The 13,401-nt window shown below is 38.3% G+C and overlaps 1 protein-coding gene across 5 annotated transcripts in view; it reads right to left on the minus strand.

The window, feature by feature from the left end:
• Positions 1-10,965, minus strand: part of MCF2 (MCF.2 cell line derived transforming sequence) — a 64,162-nt gene extending 53,197 nt beyond the window's left edge. For 3 of the 5 annotated variants that reach the window (XM_061179507.1, XM_061179506.1, XM_061179505.1), the window contains exon 1: positions 2,078-2,128. In XM_061179507.1, the coding sequence (XP_061035490.1) occupies positions 2,078-2,128 (51 nt within the window). Of the gene's footprint in view, positions 1-2,077; positions 2,129-5,390; positions 5,482-6,613; positions 6,729-10,940 lie in introns of those variants that run through there. The other 2 variants (XM_061179504.1, XM_061179503.1) reach the window with 1 other exon arrangement.
• Between the last annotated feature and the right edge of the window lie 2,436 nt (positions 10,966-13,401).

Consider the following 13,401-nt stretch of genomic DNA (forward strand, 5'->3'; position numbering starts at 1 on the left):
CACTCTTCCCACATACCCCACCCTTAAAGAGTATAGAAAGGAAGAGTTACTCCACAGATACCCAAATAACTTGCCAAGTGATCTCAGGAGCGGGACAGTCCCAGGCATTACTCTTTTCCTTGTGATTCGCCCTTCTTGTCCCATATCCATTCTCAACCCCCTCACTTGTTCACACTCATTGCAATTTCCACCAAGTAGCCAGTTTAAGCCTCTCTTTGGGCTTTAAATCCACTGCTACCATCCTTCCAGGTGCTACCTATCATAGCCTCTAGAATCAGTCCAACTCCAGAGATCCTTCCAAGTCAAACTATGGCGTCACCAACTGAGTTGCAAATTTTTCACTCTGGTCAGGCCCTACGCATGCAAGCAGAACAAATTTGTCTTCCACCATAGTTCTGGGCTTCAGGCTTAATCCAATCAATTTCATTTCAAGCTAGCTGTTCATAGGGACCACTTAAAGTAATTCATTTGAGAGAAAAAGAGAAGAAAGAAACCAAGAAGGTAATAGACACATATGCTCTTCCTTAAGGTCCAAACAAATGTCATCTCCTTTGTGAGCCGTTCCCTACCAACTAGAAGTTCTTTCATAATAGTTATCTAATAGTTATTTATGAACATGTCCTACCTCCTCTGCTAGATTGAAAGCTCCTTCAGCTCTGTAGCCATTCCATGTCTACCTTTGTAACCCATGTCGTGTGTGGCACAGTACTAGATATATCTATTCACTGAGTACTTGTGTGCTGTATTAATTTGTGTGTATATTAAGGGATGTGCATCTACACGAATCAAAGTTCAGAACTGAGAAAACATCTATGTATATAAAGGAACTAGGAATTTTCTGAAAGCTTAAGTAAATGACTTCTGATAACAAAAGTACTAATGTCAGTTGCACCCAGTATTGCAAAGCATATACACAGGCATCTCTTGTGCACCATGAATTGTCTGTTAAAAGTCTGAAGCTATTATTCCCATAACACAAAATCATGTGTAGAGCTGGAGACACAATTTTGTCATAATAAAAAGATTCATATCCTAAACTGTAATTTTTAATATATCATTTTGTGTCAAGAGCTTTATTAGAAAATAAACCGTTTACTCACCCATTGATGTTCACTGTCATTCAACAACAATAAAATTCTTACTGGTTTATTTCCCTGATCTTACTTTTGATTCCAAGTGTCATTTTTTTCTATGACTGATTTTCACTTTCTTATTTTTTGTGTGTTGTCTTGATGATTTAAATAAGCAAGTATTATATTTTAAATCATAACATCAACATTACCTTAAGTTTTGAAAGAAAAAGAGTAGCACTGAAAAACCTTGCTGATGACCAGTTAGTTATCAAATTAGCTAGTGTTACTTCGTATCTCTCCAAAATACATCTAAATATCCCTTCAGAAATTTGCTGGGAATTTAGTATACAAGTGAACCAACGATGGGAAAATTTGAAAATGTATCTGAAAGGAGAGATTTCTAAATTCTAGCTTATAAAGGACAGTGAGTCACTTTTTTTCCTTTAAGAAACAGTTGTCAACAGGCTAGAAATCTGCATCTTTCAAGTTTGAATATGGGGAAGAAATGAAATCAGAAAGATTTCAAATCATCAGACTTCAACATTTTTTCACTTGTCCGGTAACACCCAGGAAGGGCTGCCTTTTTAAATGCTGATGAAATCGTCTCCAGATCTGTCCATGATATCATACTCTACTTGACCATGGTGAAAGGAAGGATGAATCCTTTCGTTACATATTATTTTAACTAGTCACTTAAAGCTACTCTGCCCAACGATTCAAAATTGCTCATACAGTCTTGAACAAATACCGTGACGGATGGTGCTTCCTCATAAACTTGATCACGTTTAGATTTTGAAATTACATTCTACCACCTTGGCCTTAACATTCCCCTATGTCCATATCACAGGAATCACATCAATGCAGTCCATGCAAACACAAGTCTCCATTCTCGCCCTCTGTCCTTAAAAGCCCCATTCAGCAGTTTGTGCTATAGCACCATGCTGCCGCATCCCTGCACTTGAACTTGGCAATAGGCTTTCCAGGACTGCAGGCAGAGCCCTTACCGCATTCCTTCTGAACCTCATCTTGCCTCTCGGGGGAGTTGCTTCTGCCATCTCGCCTATACACAATAACACTCTTCTTTTCCAATTGTCAATGCCACATTGATGAAATATGAGCCGCTTCTTAGGTAGTATTTAAAAGCGGCAGCCAAAAATCTCTATCAAACAAAGCTACCGGAGCTGCTTCCATTACCACCGTGGCAGCGCTGCAAAAAAACCACTATCCCTGATTCGTCAGCTGACAGAGCCTTCCCTGCTGCTCATTGTAATTCAGAGTCGACACATTCCCCCAATTACTTAGCCTGATTGAACCTCATGGATTAGCTGGTGCTGGACTGCTCAAGAAGATCAGCCTCGTCCAGGGAGTGGAGGAAGGAAAAAAAAACGACTCTCCTCCTAGGGGCTAGATGGGACTGGCTTTCTCCTCTGCGCAATTTGATTTTTAAGGTGGAATGCTAAGAATCTTTGTGAAGGTAGTATTAACTGATATCTTTAATCTTGTCCTACCCTAGTCTGTAACTTGAAGTTCAATTCTGTTTGTTTTTTTAAAATTAAATTCTATTCTGGGTTTAAGCCTTGTGAAAGGTTAATAGCTTGTGAAATTTTGTCCAGATGATAATCTAGAAAGAGCAGAACGTGCAAACTTTCTAAGACGGATAGGATTCTCTCCCAAATGAACATTTCCCCAAAATGTATAACTAAAAAAAAAAAAATTTTGTCTCTTATCATTATGAAGTATAGCCTAACTGCGTAGTTTCTTTTGGAATCTAGAAATTAAGATCTTCAAATTGAATTATATAATTACTTCACAGACACTAGTTTAAAATAATGTACTAAAGACAGTTAGACCTATCTACACAATGGCCATTTTCACCAGAAATTGTTTCTGAATGTCAACTTTTGTTCTTGAAATTGGCTTGCAATCAATATTTACCTCTATTGCAAACAGTGTCCAATGGCTATTAATGGTTGAGATATAATTAATGTGCTTTTGAGTATGGGTATAGAAGCTCTACCATAAGCAGAAACATTTAAAATGCTAAAAAGAAACAACGCTTAAACTAATCTATAGCCAGTTACATGTCATCGTCACCTGCCGTCCCCCCACCTCCCACTCCTGCCCGGCTGTTATGCAAGTAAAGCGACCTTGGGCTCAAAGCTCTTTGTTGGGCATACTTCACACTTCCCCACTGAGAGAGCATTCCCTAGGGAAACAGAAAGGGGAGCATCACCTCCCCTTTCTGCTGGGGTGAACAAAGTCATTATTCCTTTGTTGACCCCAAACCAATAGTATCAAGACCCAATTTTGTACTTCTCTTTTGGGAAAAACAAGACCTCTGTTCTAAGCAATCTATTTGATTAATAAAAATAAAACTTTACCAAAAAACTGATGCCATGTGCCAACCAGTCACTCAATGAAAATTAATCTCATCAAGCAGGTAGTTTTGGCCAAAAGAAAAAACGCTGGGCTGGGTGATAAAAAAATGTTTTATTGTAACAAGTGTTATATTTAGCATTAAATAATTGATTATTGTCATAAACTAAAGTCTGCTCAATAAGCCCAAGGACCGATCCTAAAGGCCAGGGCACGATAAATACCTTTTATATGATTCAGCCCATTGATAGGGCTCAATAGTACCTGCAGGCCAGATGTACTCTCTCCAAAGGAATTTTTACCTTTTTCTAAAAAAAATTTAATGTATTTGTCTCTCCACATGTCATTTGGAAAATGATAGGAAGCAGCAGGTATTTGACCTTGGATTCAACACGTAATCTTTCCAAAATGCGTATATCAATGTAATTCCCTCATCTATGGGACAATTATAATGATACCTGCCCACAGGACTTAATCAGGAAACAAAGAGAATCAACATGACTTAATAAATGTGAATGCCTTTGAAAAAGCAAAAATGTATTATCCAAAATCGAGGTTTTACTATTTTATTTTGGTAACTTTTATGAATCTGGAATTAACTCTTCTCTTCATTGCTTAGGATTAAACACTTCTGTTATAAAAAATAAACAAAAAACCACCTTGCTGACTTGCCCAAGATGAGGAATAATTCATACTGGGTATGAGAAGAATAATGATCTCATTCATTTTACCATCTGAGTGCCAGTGTATTTCTTACACTCGTCAGCAAGTTAGTAGAGCAAAAAGAACACTGGCTCAGAAGTCCAACAACCTAGATTTTTTTCTTGCCTTCACAACTAAACCAACTGCCTCTGCTGGCTGTGGCCTCCCGCGTGAGTCCGGAGACAAGGAAGAATTTCAGATGGCTGATGACATTGGACTGTCAAAGAAAAACATATATTGATTCCCAGCTACTCTGGTCTGATAGAGGAAGTTGACTGCATGGCACTTTTGCAGACAGCCCCACTCTTACCAGCTCAGGAGGAGTCCTATGGGTTCCTCACCTCCCTCTTCTTCTGTGAAAGAGAAGTGTCAGACAATATCCAGATGAGCCTAATAATGTAAAAGATCATCTTGGCTGTGGGCAGGATTGCATCTCTCATATTGTCTCCTTTAGGGAAACTGTTTTTCCTCTCTGGGTCTTGGAGAGCTGGGGACTAGCTTCCAATAGGGACAATATGTCATTTTGCAGGTGACTCCCTTCCCTCTCTACCCCAGGGGAAAGAAAAGTCTAGAAAGATACACACCAAAATGTTAAAAAGTGCTTATTTCTGGACAGTTCGATTATTGACTATTGTTTTAAACCTTCTTCTTTATACTTTTCCATATATAATAAGTATACAGCAACACGCCTATTTCCATTTTTTAAGCAGTTCTCATTAAAAAATTGCCTTGTTTTGAAAGGCATAGGGGACCATGAATCACTTCTCACTCAACTTGAACCATTAACTACTCATTCTTTCCTATTAGGTTTTATTTTGGGTAGAGTTGGTTAGCTCAATCTCCTCTACCAATTCGCCTCCCTAGTTTCCCACCTCCCCATTCCATCTATTTTTATTGTCTCCATCAGTATCAAAATAAGCTGTACCCCACAAACAGAAAGTATAATGCAAAACAAAGTCAAGAAGTTACTGTAGAATACAAATGTAAAACAGTTAGCTAGTGGGAAGCAGCCGCATAGCACAGGGAGATCAGCTCGGTGCTTTGTGACCACCTAGAGGGGTGGGATAGGGAGGGTGGGAGGGAGGCTCAAGAGGGAGGGGATATGGGGACATAGGTATGCATATGGCTGATTCACTTTGTTGTACAACAGAAACTAACACAGCACTGTGAAGCAATTATACTCCAATAAAGATCTACTTAAAAAAAAAAGAAGTTACTGTAGAATAAATTGGTACTCACTGAGATTTTTTGGAGAGAGATTTTGAGAGAAGACCAGGTATCCAGTCTTCGATCAAGAATAATGGTAAATCGGGAGTCAGATCCATTTTGCCTACAAGATGAGAGGAAATACTCTGTTTTTCTTAGTAATAACCCAACTTTGCTAGATATGTCCTCACTTCTGATTATTTCATTTACATGTGATGCCTTGCCTGAAGACAGATTTGGAAAGTTATCACAAAGTGCTACAATGGAAAGCCAATTTAATTCCATATTCCACTACTCACTATTTAAAATTTCTTTTTTGTCACTAATGTCAATCTTTTAAATAGGCAAGTAATAGTGTCATGCAGGTAGACCACTAAAATGGATTCGGAATACTACGATTTGGGGCATGGGAAAACCTTATAGACAGCTGTCCTTCATGACGTCAGATGTAACTTCATGGCAATCCATCAGGAGTCAATGATCCATTCATTCATTCATTCATTCATTCATTCAGAAAAACACTGTTAAATACATATCCCTACCTCTTGACTGCTCCTTGAGGGAAGGCAGTGTAATGGATAATAAAACTTTCATTTGCCCTAAAAGGACCACTTTCAAGCTTTAAGGGGTGCAGTGTAAATTTAGTTTTCTGGGATTTGATTTTTGTTCATGAGGTTCTTCACAATATTATGATTTTAGATTCCTGCCTTCTTAGTCTTCAGGATTAATAACCAGAAAATGTTTCCTTTAAAAAATTTATTTTCAACCTAAATAAAATCTTTAAGGAAGCTTTTGAAACTTTCCCCTTAAAGCATTCTCATCTCAAATGATTTCTAATATCAAGTAACTCCTAATCCATTCCAATATCACTTTTGAGTCCATTTAACTTTCAGTCTTCTTATTTTATCCTTGGAAGAAATGAAGAATAGCTGTCTAGCTACTGGCTAGTGAGAGTTCCTTTTAGGCGAATTAAAGGCTTTATGTATGATCATCATTTTTAACCTATGTTCTTCTGCATGGGGACAAATACTTCTAGGCCCCCAATTTGGTTTTCATAGATCCTCAGTATAATTTTTATAGCAATTTAGGTAGCTGTCAGCTTCCCCTTCTAAGTTATTTCTTATCTACTCTGAAGGTGAGTCTTATGATCATTTACAATAACAAAAGCCACACTAAAACACCATTTTCCTGTTACTACATTCAAATGGGTAGCCAATAGAAACCGAACTGAAAAAAAATGTAATGAAATGCTATACCTTGCAACAGACGTCAAGTAAGTCAGCACTTTTGCTATCACCTCTTCTGGTATGCATCTGAAATTACAATTTTCCGGAAACGTAATGATCCAAGCATTGTCCTTTCCCCGGCCACCTAAAATAGTATAAAAAACCAAATTAGCATTTATGTGACAACAATGTAAGAAAGAGGATTTTAGATTTGAGAGGGGTGGTTAGAAGACAGTCTGGGGCCAATGCAACTTTTATAAGGATGATGATCTCCACAGAAACCAAAATGGCACCATGCTCCTGCTGAAGTCTAAAAAGTGGCAGGGTGGTTTTGAATAAAAAAGGAGAAAGAAAGAAAGGGAGGGAGGGGGGGAGACAGAGAGAAAGAAAGAAGAAAAGAAAGGAAGAAAGAGAAGGAGGGAGGGAGGAAGGAAGGAAGGAAGGAAGAAAAAGAAAGAAAGAGGGGAGGGAGGGAGTAGAGAAGGCAAAATGAGAAAAAATTTCACAGAATATGTATAATAAATGCAGTTGAAAATAGAGCTGATCACTCATATTGGACAACCATGGGTATTGGGAAATAACTGTTTCTATACCAGTGTTATGAGCCTAAATTCAAAGTGAGTCACTGACAGCTTGATAACAAGTGGAAACCTTGATAAAACTGACCACTTAGAGTCATGGTGAGCATGAAAACAGTATAGGATACAAGCTATAGGAAATAAGTGATGTTCTAACGGATTGGTGGAAGAAACAATATAAGCAATAATACCAACAATGGAATAGGAATCTTACTAATGCAAAGAAAGAAAGACCACAAATTCTCCATGGGTTAAAATTCAGTGTGCACCCCACTCCACAGCCCTCTACGCAGCCTGGAGGATTGAGAATGAAAGCCACCTAGTGCAGGGATGAGCCTTAGATGTGCCTAAGGTCCCACTCTGTAGTCAGCCTAACACCTGGGCACAGAGTGGGTGCTCAATACATATTAGTGCTAAATGGAAGTTGAAAGATTATTTTAGGAGGAAAGTTGTATGGTGGCCTTTGAATTTAGCTTGCTAAAAGAAATTTTTTGAGAGGTTTAGTTGTAATTCTCATTTGGCTAAATTTAAGTGAATAAAGGTACAGGATATAAAAAAATTCAATATGCAATAAAACTATGACAAAGGCAAAGGAGAGAAAGTAGAATGATAAAGCAACTAATTCCAAAAGAAAGCAAAAATGGAGGGAAAAAAACGAAGAATAGGACAAATAGAAAACAAATAGTAAATGATAGGTTTAAACTGAGCCATGAATAATCACATTAAATGTAAACGATTTTGACACCCCAATTAAAAGTTAGAGATCGTCAAATTGGATAAAACAATCAAGACACAACTATATATTGCCTACAAGAAACATACTTTAAATATAAAGGCACAATGCATTAAAAGCAAAAAGATGGAAAAAGATATAACATGCTAAGTAGTCAAAAGGAAGGTGTCTAATTTTAGACAAAGAAGATTTCAGAGTCAAGATTAAGAAGATCATTTGATAATCAAACAGCAGTAAATTCATCAAGAGGACATAACAATCCTAAGCGCTTATGTATCTGATAACAGAGCTTCAAAATACATGAAACAAAAATGGATGGAGCTGCAAGGAGAAATAAACAAATCCAGAATTTTAGTCAGAAATTTCACCACCCCTCTCAATGAGTGATAGAACAAGTAGACAGGAAGTTCACTAGGAAACAGTACGCCCAAATAACAATCTCAGCACTGTGACTTAATTTACGTTTCTAGAACACTCCATCCAACAAAAGCAGAACACATATTCTACACAAGTGTACTTGGGAAAGATCAAATTCATTCCTTGCCTTAATCTTTACCAACGGAAACTGAAGGGAGGTCCCCATTCCCATAGTATCTGTTGACTCAAACTAGACCAAAGTAATAAATCAAATGACGATAAATCTTTATAACATTCTAGACTTAAAGAGCAGGATGAAGAAAGATAATCATGAAAAATGATGGCACCCACCCAAGAATTTTAAAGGAACTCAAAGGAGAAACTGTACAACTCTGAACCAAGAGATTAGCCAATCATGAAACAAAGGGCTTCTATAGGTACCGTATGGTGTAGAACTAGGAATATAAATAATATATAACATATAATGCTCTCTCTATATATATATATTATATATAATATAACTTAGACTTGCCAAGCAACACTTAAGCAAACTATACCTGTCAAAGGAAAGAATGTTGGTTCTTGTTAAGGACAGATTGTCATTGACTAATCTATAAACCGTTATTACCACTGAGTACCTACAAGTGCTATACTAGGTAGTAAACATGCGAGAAAAGAACAAGGGAGATATTTATATTCTAAATTGGGAGGTTTTCAGTATTTTTCCCATTGGGAACCCTTTCTTCAAAAGAAACGATAGGCATAAGCATATTTGAAAACAACTACAAAAATCAGATAAGGAAAGAAGTTGTGGAGTGGGATCTAGGTCTGGGAACAGGTCCTGAGGGTGGTTCTATTTGGAACACAGTTGGAAAAACACTAAGAAGCTTCAGTAAAATCCCTGAATCTCAACAGTGAAAGCATATCACACATTTATACCACTTATAAAATAAAACATAAAACCACATTAATTAAGTCACCACAATTACCGCTAATTATAATCATTAAAGCAGAGGCCAGATTGAAGTGTCCAATTAGGATCATCTGTAAAGTAAATGTTTGTTTAGTAAACCGAGCATGTAGGTATCATTTCAGAAGAAATAATTAAACTACTTAAAAGGAATAAGATGGTCTCTTGTACTCTCAACACCTAAGAAGGATTTTCATGCAAACAATGCATATACTCGTAAATTCTTCTTATCTGTTTAATACAATAAATATAATGTTTAATGGCATAGTTCAAGTTACTCTAACACCTGAAAGGAATCTGCTTGTCTTTAGGCAAAGCCTTCCCTAGATATCTGACCAAATTAAAAAGACAAGGGTGGTTTCCCATTGCTATATCTCTAAAAATATGTAATTCTTTTGAGCAGCATTATTCACAATAGCCAAAAGGTGCAAGCAACCCAAGTGTCCATCAATGGATAAATGGATAAACAAATGTGGTCCATCCATACAACGGAATGTTATTCAGCCTTAAAAAGGAAGGAAATTCTGAAAAACGCTACAACATAGAAAGACCTTGAGAACATTATGCGAAGTGAAATAAGCAAGTCACAAAAAGACAAATACAGCAATGATTCCACTCATATGAGGCACCTAGAATAGTCAAATACCTAGAGACAGAAAGTAGAATGGTAGTTGCCAGGGGCTAGACGGAGGAGGGAATGAGGGGTAATTTTTTTAACAGGTACAGAGTTTCAGTTTTATAAGACAAAAAGAGTTCTGGAGATGGATGGTGGTGATGGTTGCACAACAATGTGAATGTATTTAATGCCACTGAAATGTACACTTAAAAATGGGCTTCCCTGGTGGCGCAGTGGTTGAGAATCTGCCTGCCAATGCAAGGGGACACGGGTTCGAGCTCTGGTCCAGGAAGATCCCACATGCCCGTGGAGCAACTAAGCCCATGCGCCACAACTACTGAAGCCCGCGCGCCTAGAGCCTGTGCTCCGCAACAAGAGAAGCCACCGTAATGAGAAGGCCACGCACCACAACAAAGAGTAGCCCTGGCTCGCCGCAACTAGAGAAAGCCCGTGCACAGCAATGAAGACCCAATGCAGCCAAAAATAAAAATAATAATAAATAAATAAATAAAATAAATTTCATTAAAAAAGAAGAAAAAAATAGTTAAGACGGTAGATTTTATGTTATGTGTATTTCATCACAATTTTTAGAAATTATATACAAATGCATATACATATACAAATACCTATACATATTTTAGAAAAGCAAACTTTTTTTATCATGTGTAAATGAAATCCTTTAAAAAAAACTTAATACATGTTGCTTAATTAGGGTGACTTGTAGCATTTGTAATGAACATTTAAGTCATCAGAGCTATGGTGGAGGGGGAAACCTCAAAGAAGCCACCTGAGTGGTTACCCTCTCACTCAGCCTGCACCCACCTAGGAGATGTATTCCACTTTCGCCCATCACAGATTGCTGAAGACTTGTCCAAACGTCCAATATACAAGACTGGTAAGACTGGTTTTAATCACATATCTAAACATATTTCAAACCTCTAGTTATTCTCTAAATGTCCGTTTTTTAGCAACTACATGCACAATGTATGAATGTTTATTAAAATATAAAAATTATACAGCCACTTATATAAGAAGGACCAAACTAACTTTGCTAATAGATTCAAACATTTATCTGGTCTAAATATATGAAAAAGTCTGCTTACCAGACAGGAAGGCAATGTCTTGCATTAAGAAATGGCTGATGTCCTTCACACGGAGGAGCACCTCGGTTTCTATGACAAACGAGAAAGGGAGAGAAACAGCGGGCACGTTAGAGGACAGCCAGAAACGCACACATGATTTCTCATCGTGCCGAAAAGAACTCTGGGGGTCCCGCAGATCTGCGTCCCCAGACGCACTGCTGACCTTCTCTTTATTCCTCTCAGCCACATAAGAAGGAAATCACACTCTGGACAATATCACTGGGTAAGTAGGACCAGTGTCCTCGTTCTCAGAATCTACGCCCGGTACATAAACTACTCTCCCTCACCAGAAAGCGAGGGGCAAAGGTCCAAACTCCAGGACATCCAGATTTATTTATCTAAAGGGTAGATAGTCACGTAGAGACACTGGCATAGTGTCTTTTACTTCTAATAATGCCTTTCACTCTGCAAAGCTTTATTAGCGATTACAAAGCACTTTTCAGATCGTTTATCGCATTGGATCCTCAAAATAACCCGGAGAAAGGTATTATTATCCCATCTTACAGGTCAGGAAAAATGTCAGAGAGCAAGTACAAAGTATTGGTTAAGCATGTGAGAAACCTAGATTCCAATCCCAGCTTGTTGCATTTACTGGCTGTATAAACATGTATAAGCTACTTAGCCTCTCAGAGCCCCAAGTTTCCTTATCTGTAAACTGGGCATAATAACATCTACCCCACAGGGTGCCTTGCCGACCAAATGCAAAATAACTGGCGTAAGAGTCAGTGTTCCATGAACGGCAGCCTATTAACTCATCTTTGACCACTAGAGGTGGGACACATCCATGTGATGTTCAATATGTTTTAGTTGTCCCAGATCTTAAGTGCTAATTTGTAATGTTCGATTCTAGTGAACTCTACAGGGGCCCCAGGTCAAAGTTCACTACCTGCCTGTGGTCCATGAGCAAGGATAACTTTTTAAAAGAAAATGGGTCATCAAACTCAGCTATTTTGGATTGCTGGTTTTAATGCCTGTGACATCTCTCAGAGAAACCATATTTTCCCCTTGCCCTCTGATACACAGGGCCTTCAAAGACCTGATCTCTGGTGGTGTCAGACTGGTGGCACAGTACCCTTCTTAGTGCTCTTCAGATCATACCATACGGAGGTGGTGGATCAGGGCCCATCCTGCTCAAGGGCCCTGCACAGACAAGTTCTCAATGACCCACACCAGACAGTGGAATAGGGCCTCTGTTACAGAGCCACACACACACAAGCACACACACACACACACACACATGATTTGGAACATAAATTCACTGACAAATTTATTTTTCCTAAGAAACATGCCATTAAAAATCCACCATTTGTCAGGACATAAAAATCAATTCCTAAAAATGTCTTGTAATTTTAAAAAATTAGGCTCCTGGTACGTCCCAGTCTTCACAACCCAAACTGCCAAAAGCAGGTATTTTTACAATGGTACATGTTTCCTCTGATAAAAGCATGTGTTCATGACAGTCACAAACATGTGTCATATACTGACATTTTTACGCCTGCAGACCTGAAGGAAGGATGAGATGGGGATAGTGCAGAGGACTAGAACTTTCTCTGCTCTCAGAGGCCTGCACAAGTGGCAATGCCCCAAATGTGTTCTACCGTTTAGATGAGAGCATTAGGCATTAAAATATTCCTACATAATAAGACCCAATTTTCTCCCCTGCTTTGATCAGTAGAAATAGCTATCAACATAAATGGATAAATTTTATGTCATGTGGCAGATCTGGAAGCACTAATATCTGCAACCTCATTCCTCCCATACCATTCAGGCTCTTGCACAGTTACAGAAACTACGTCTACTTACTCTACAATTTTTTTTAATCCATTCACATAATCAGAGAGGCATCAGGGCATAAAATAAAAGGCCAAGGGCTGGGAATGGGAGGACCTGGGCCCAGTGCTGGCTCGGCCACTGAGCAGCTCTGGGATCTGGGGCAAGTCACTCCCTACCCCTCAGCTCACTACCCTCTGCAGGTACTACAACAAATGCTTTCCAAGGCCCCTTACATTCTCTGAGATCCGACAACAGGTAAAATCCATAGATGTAAGGAAAACACACTATCATAAAATGTCTCCCACAATTATGCCAACAAAATGACATTTACACACTAACAAAAAAGGATAAAATAATGGTTAAAAGAAACAGACTCACAGGTATAGGGAACAAACTAGTTGTAACCAGTGGGGAGAGGGATGGTGGGAGGGGCAAGATAGGGGTAGGGGATTAAGAGGTACAAACTAGTATGTATAAAATAAATAAGCTGCAAGGATATATTGTACAGCACAGGGAATACAGCCAATATTTTAGAATAACTATAAATGGAGTATAACTTTTAAAACTTGTGAATCACTATGTTGCACACCTGAAACTTACATAGTACTGTAAATCAACTACACCTCAATTAAAAGAAATGGTTAAAAGA

This window comes from Eubalaena glacialis, chromosome X (assembly GCF_028564815.1).
Source record: "Eubalaena glacialis isolate mEubGla1 chromosome X, mEubGla1.1.hap2.+ XY, whole genome shotgun sequence".
In the NCBI taxonomy this organism is placed as follows: domain Eukaryota; kingdom Metazoa; phylum Chordata; class Mammalia; order Artiodactyla; family Balaenidae; genus Eubalaena; species Eubalaena glacialis.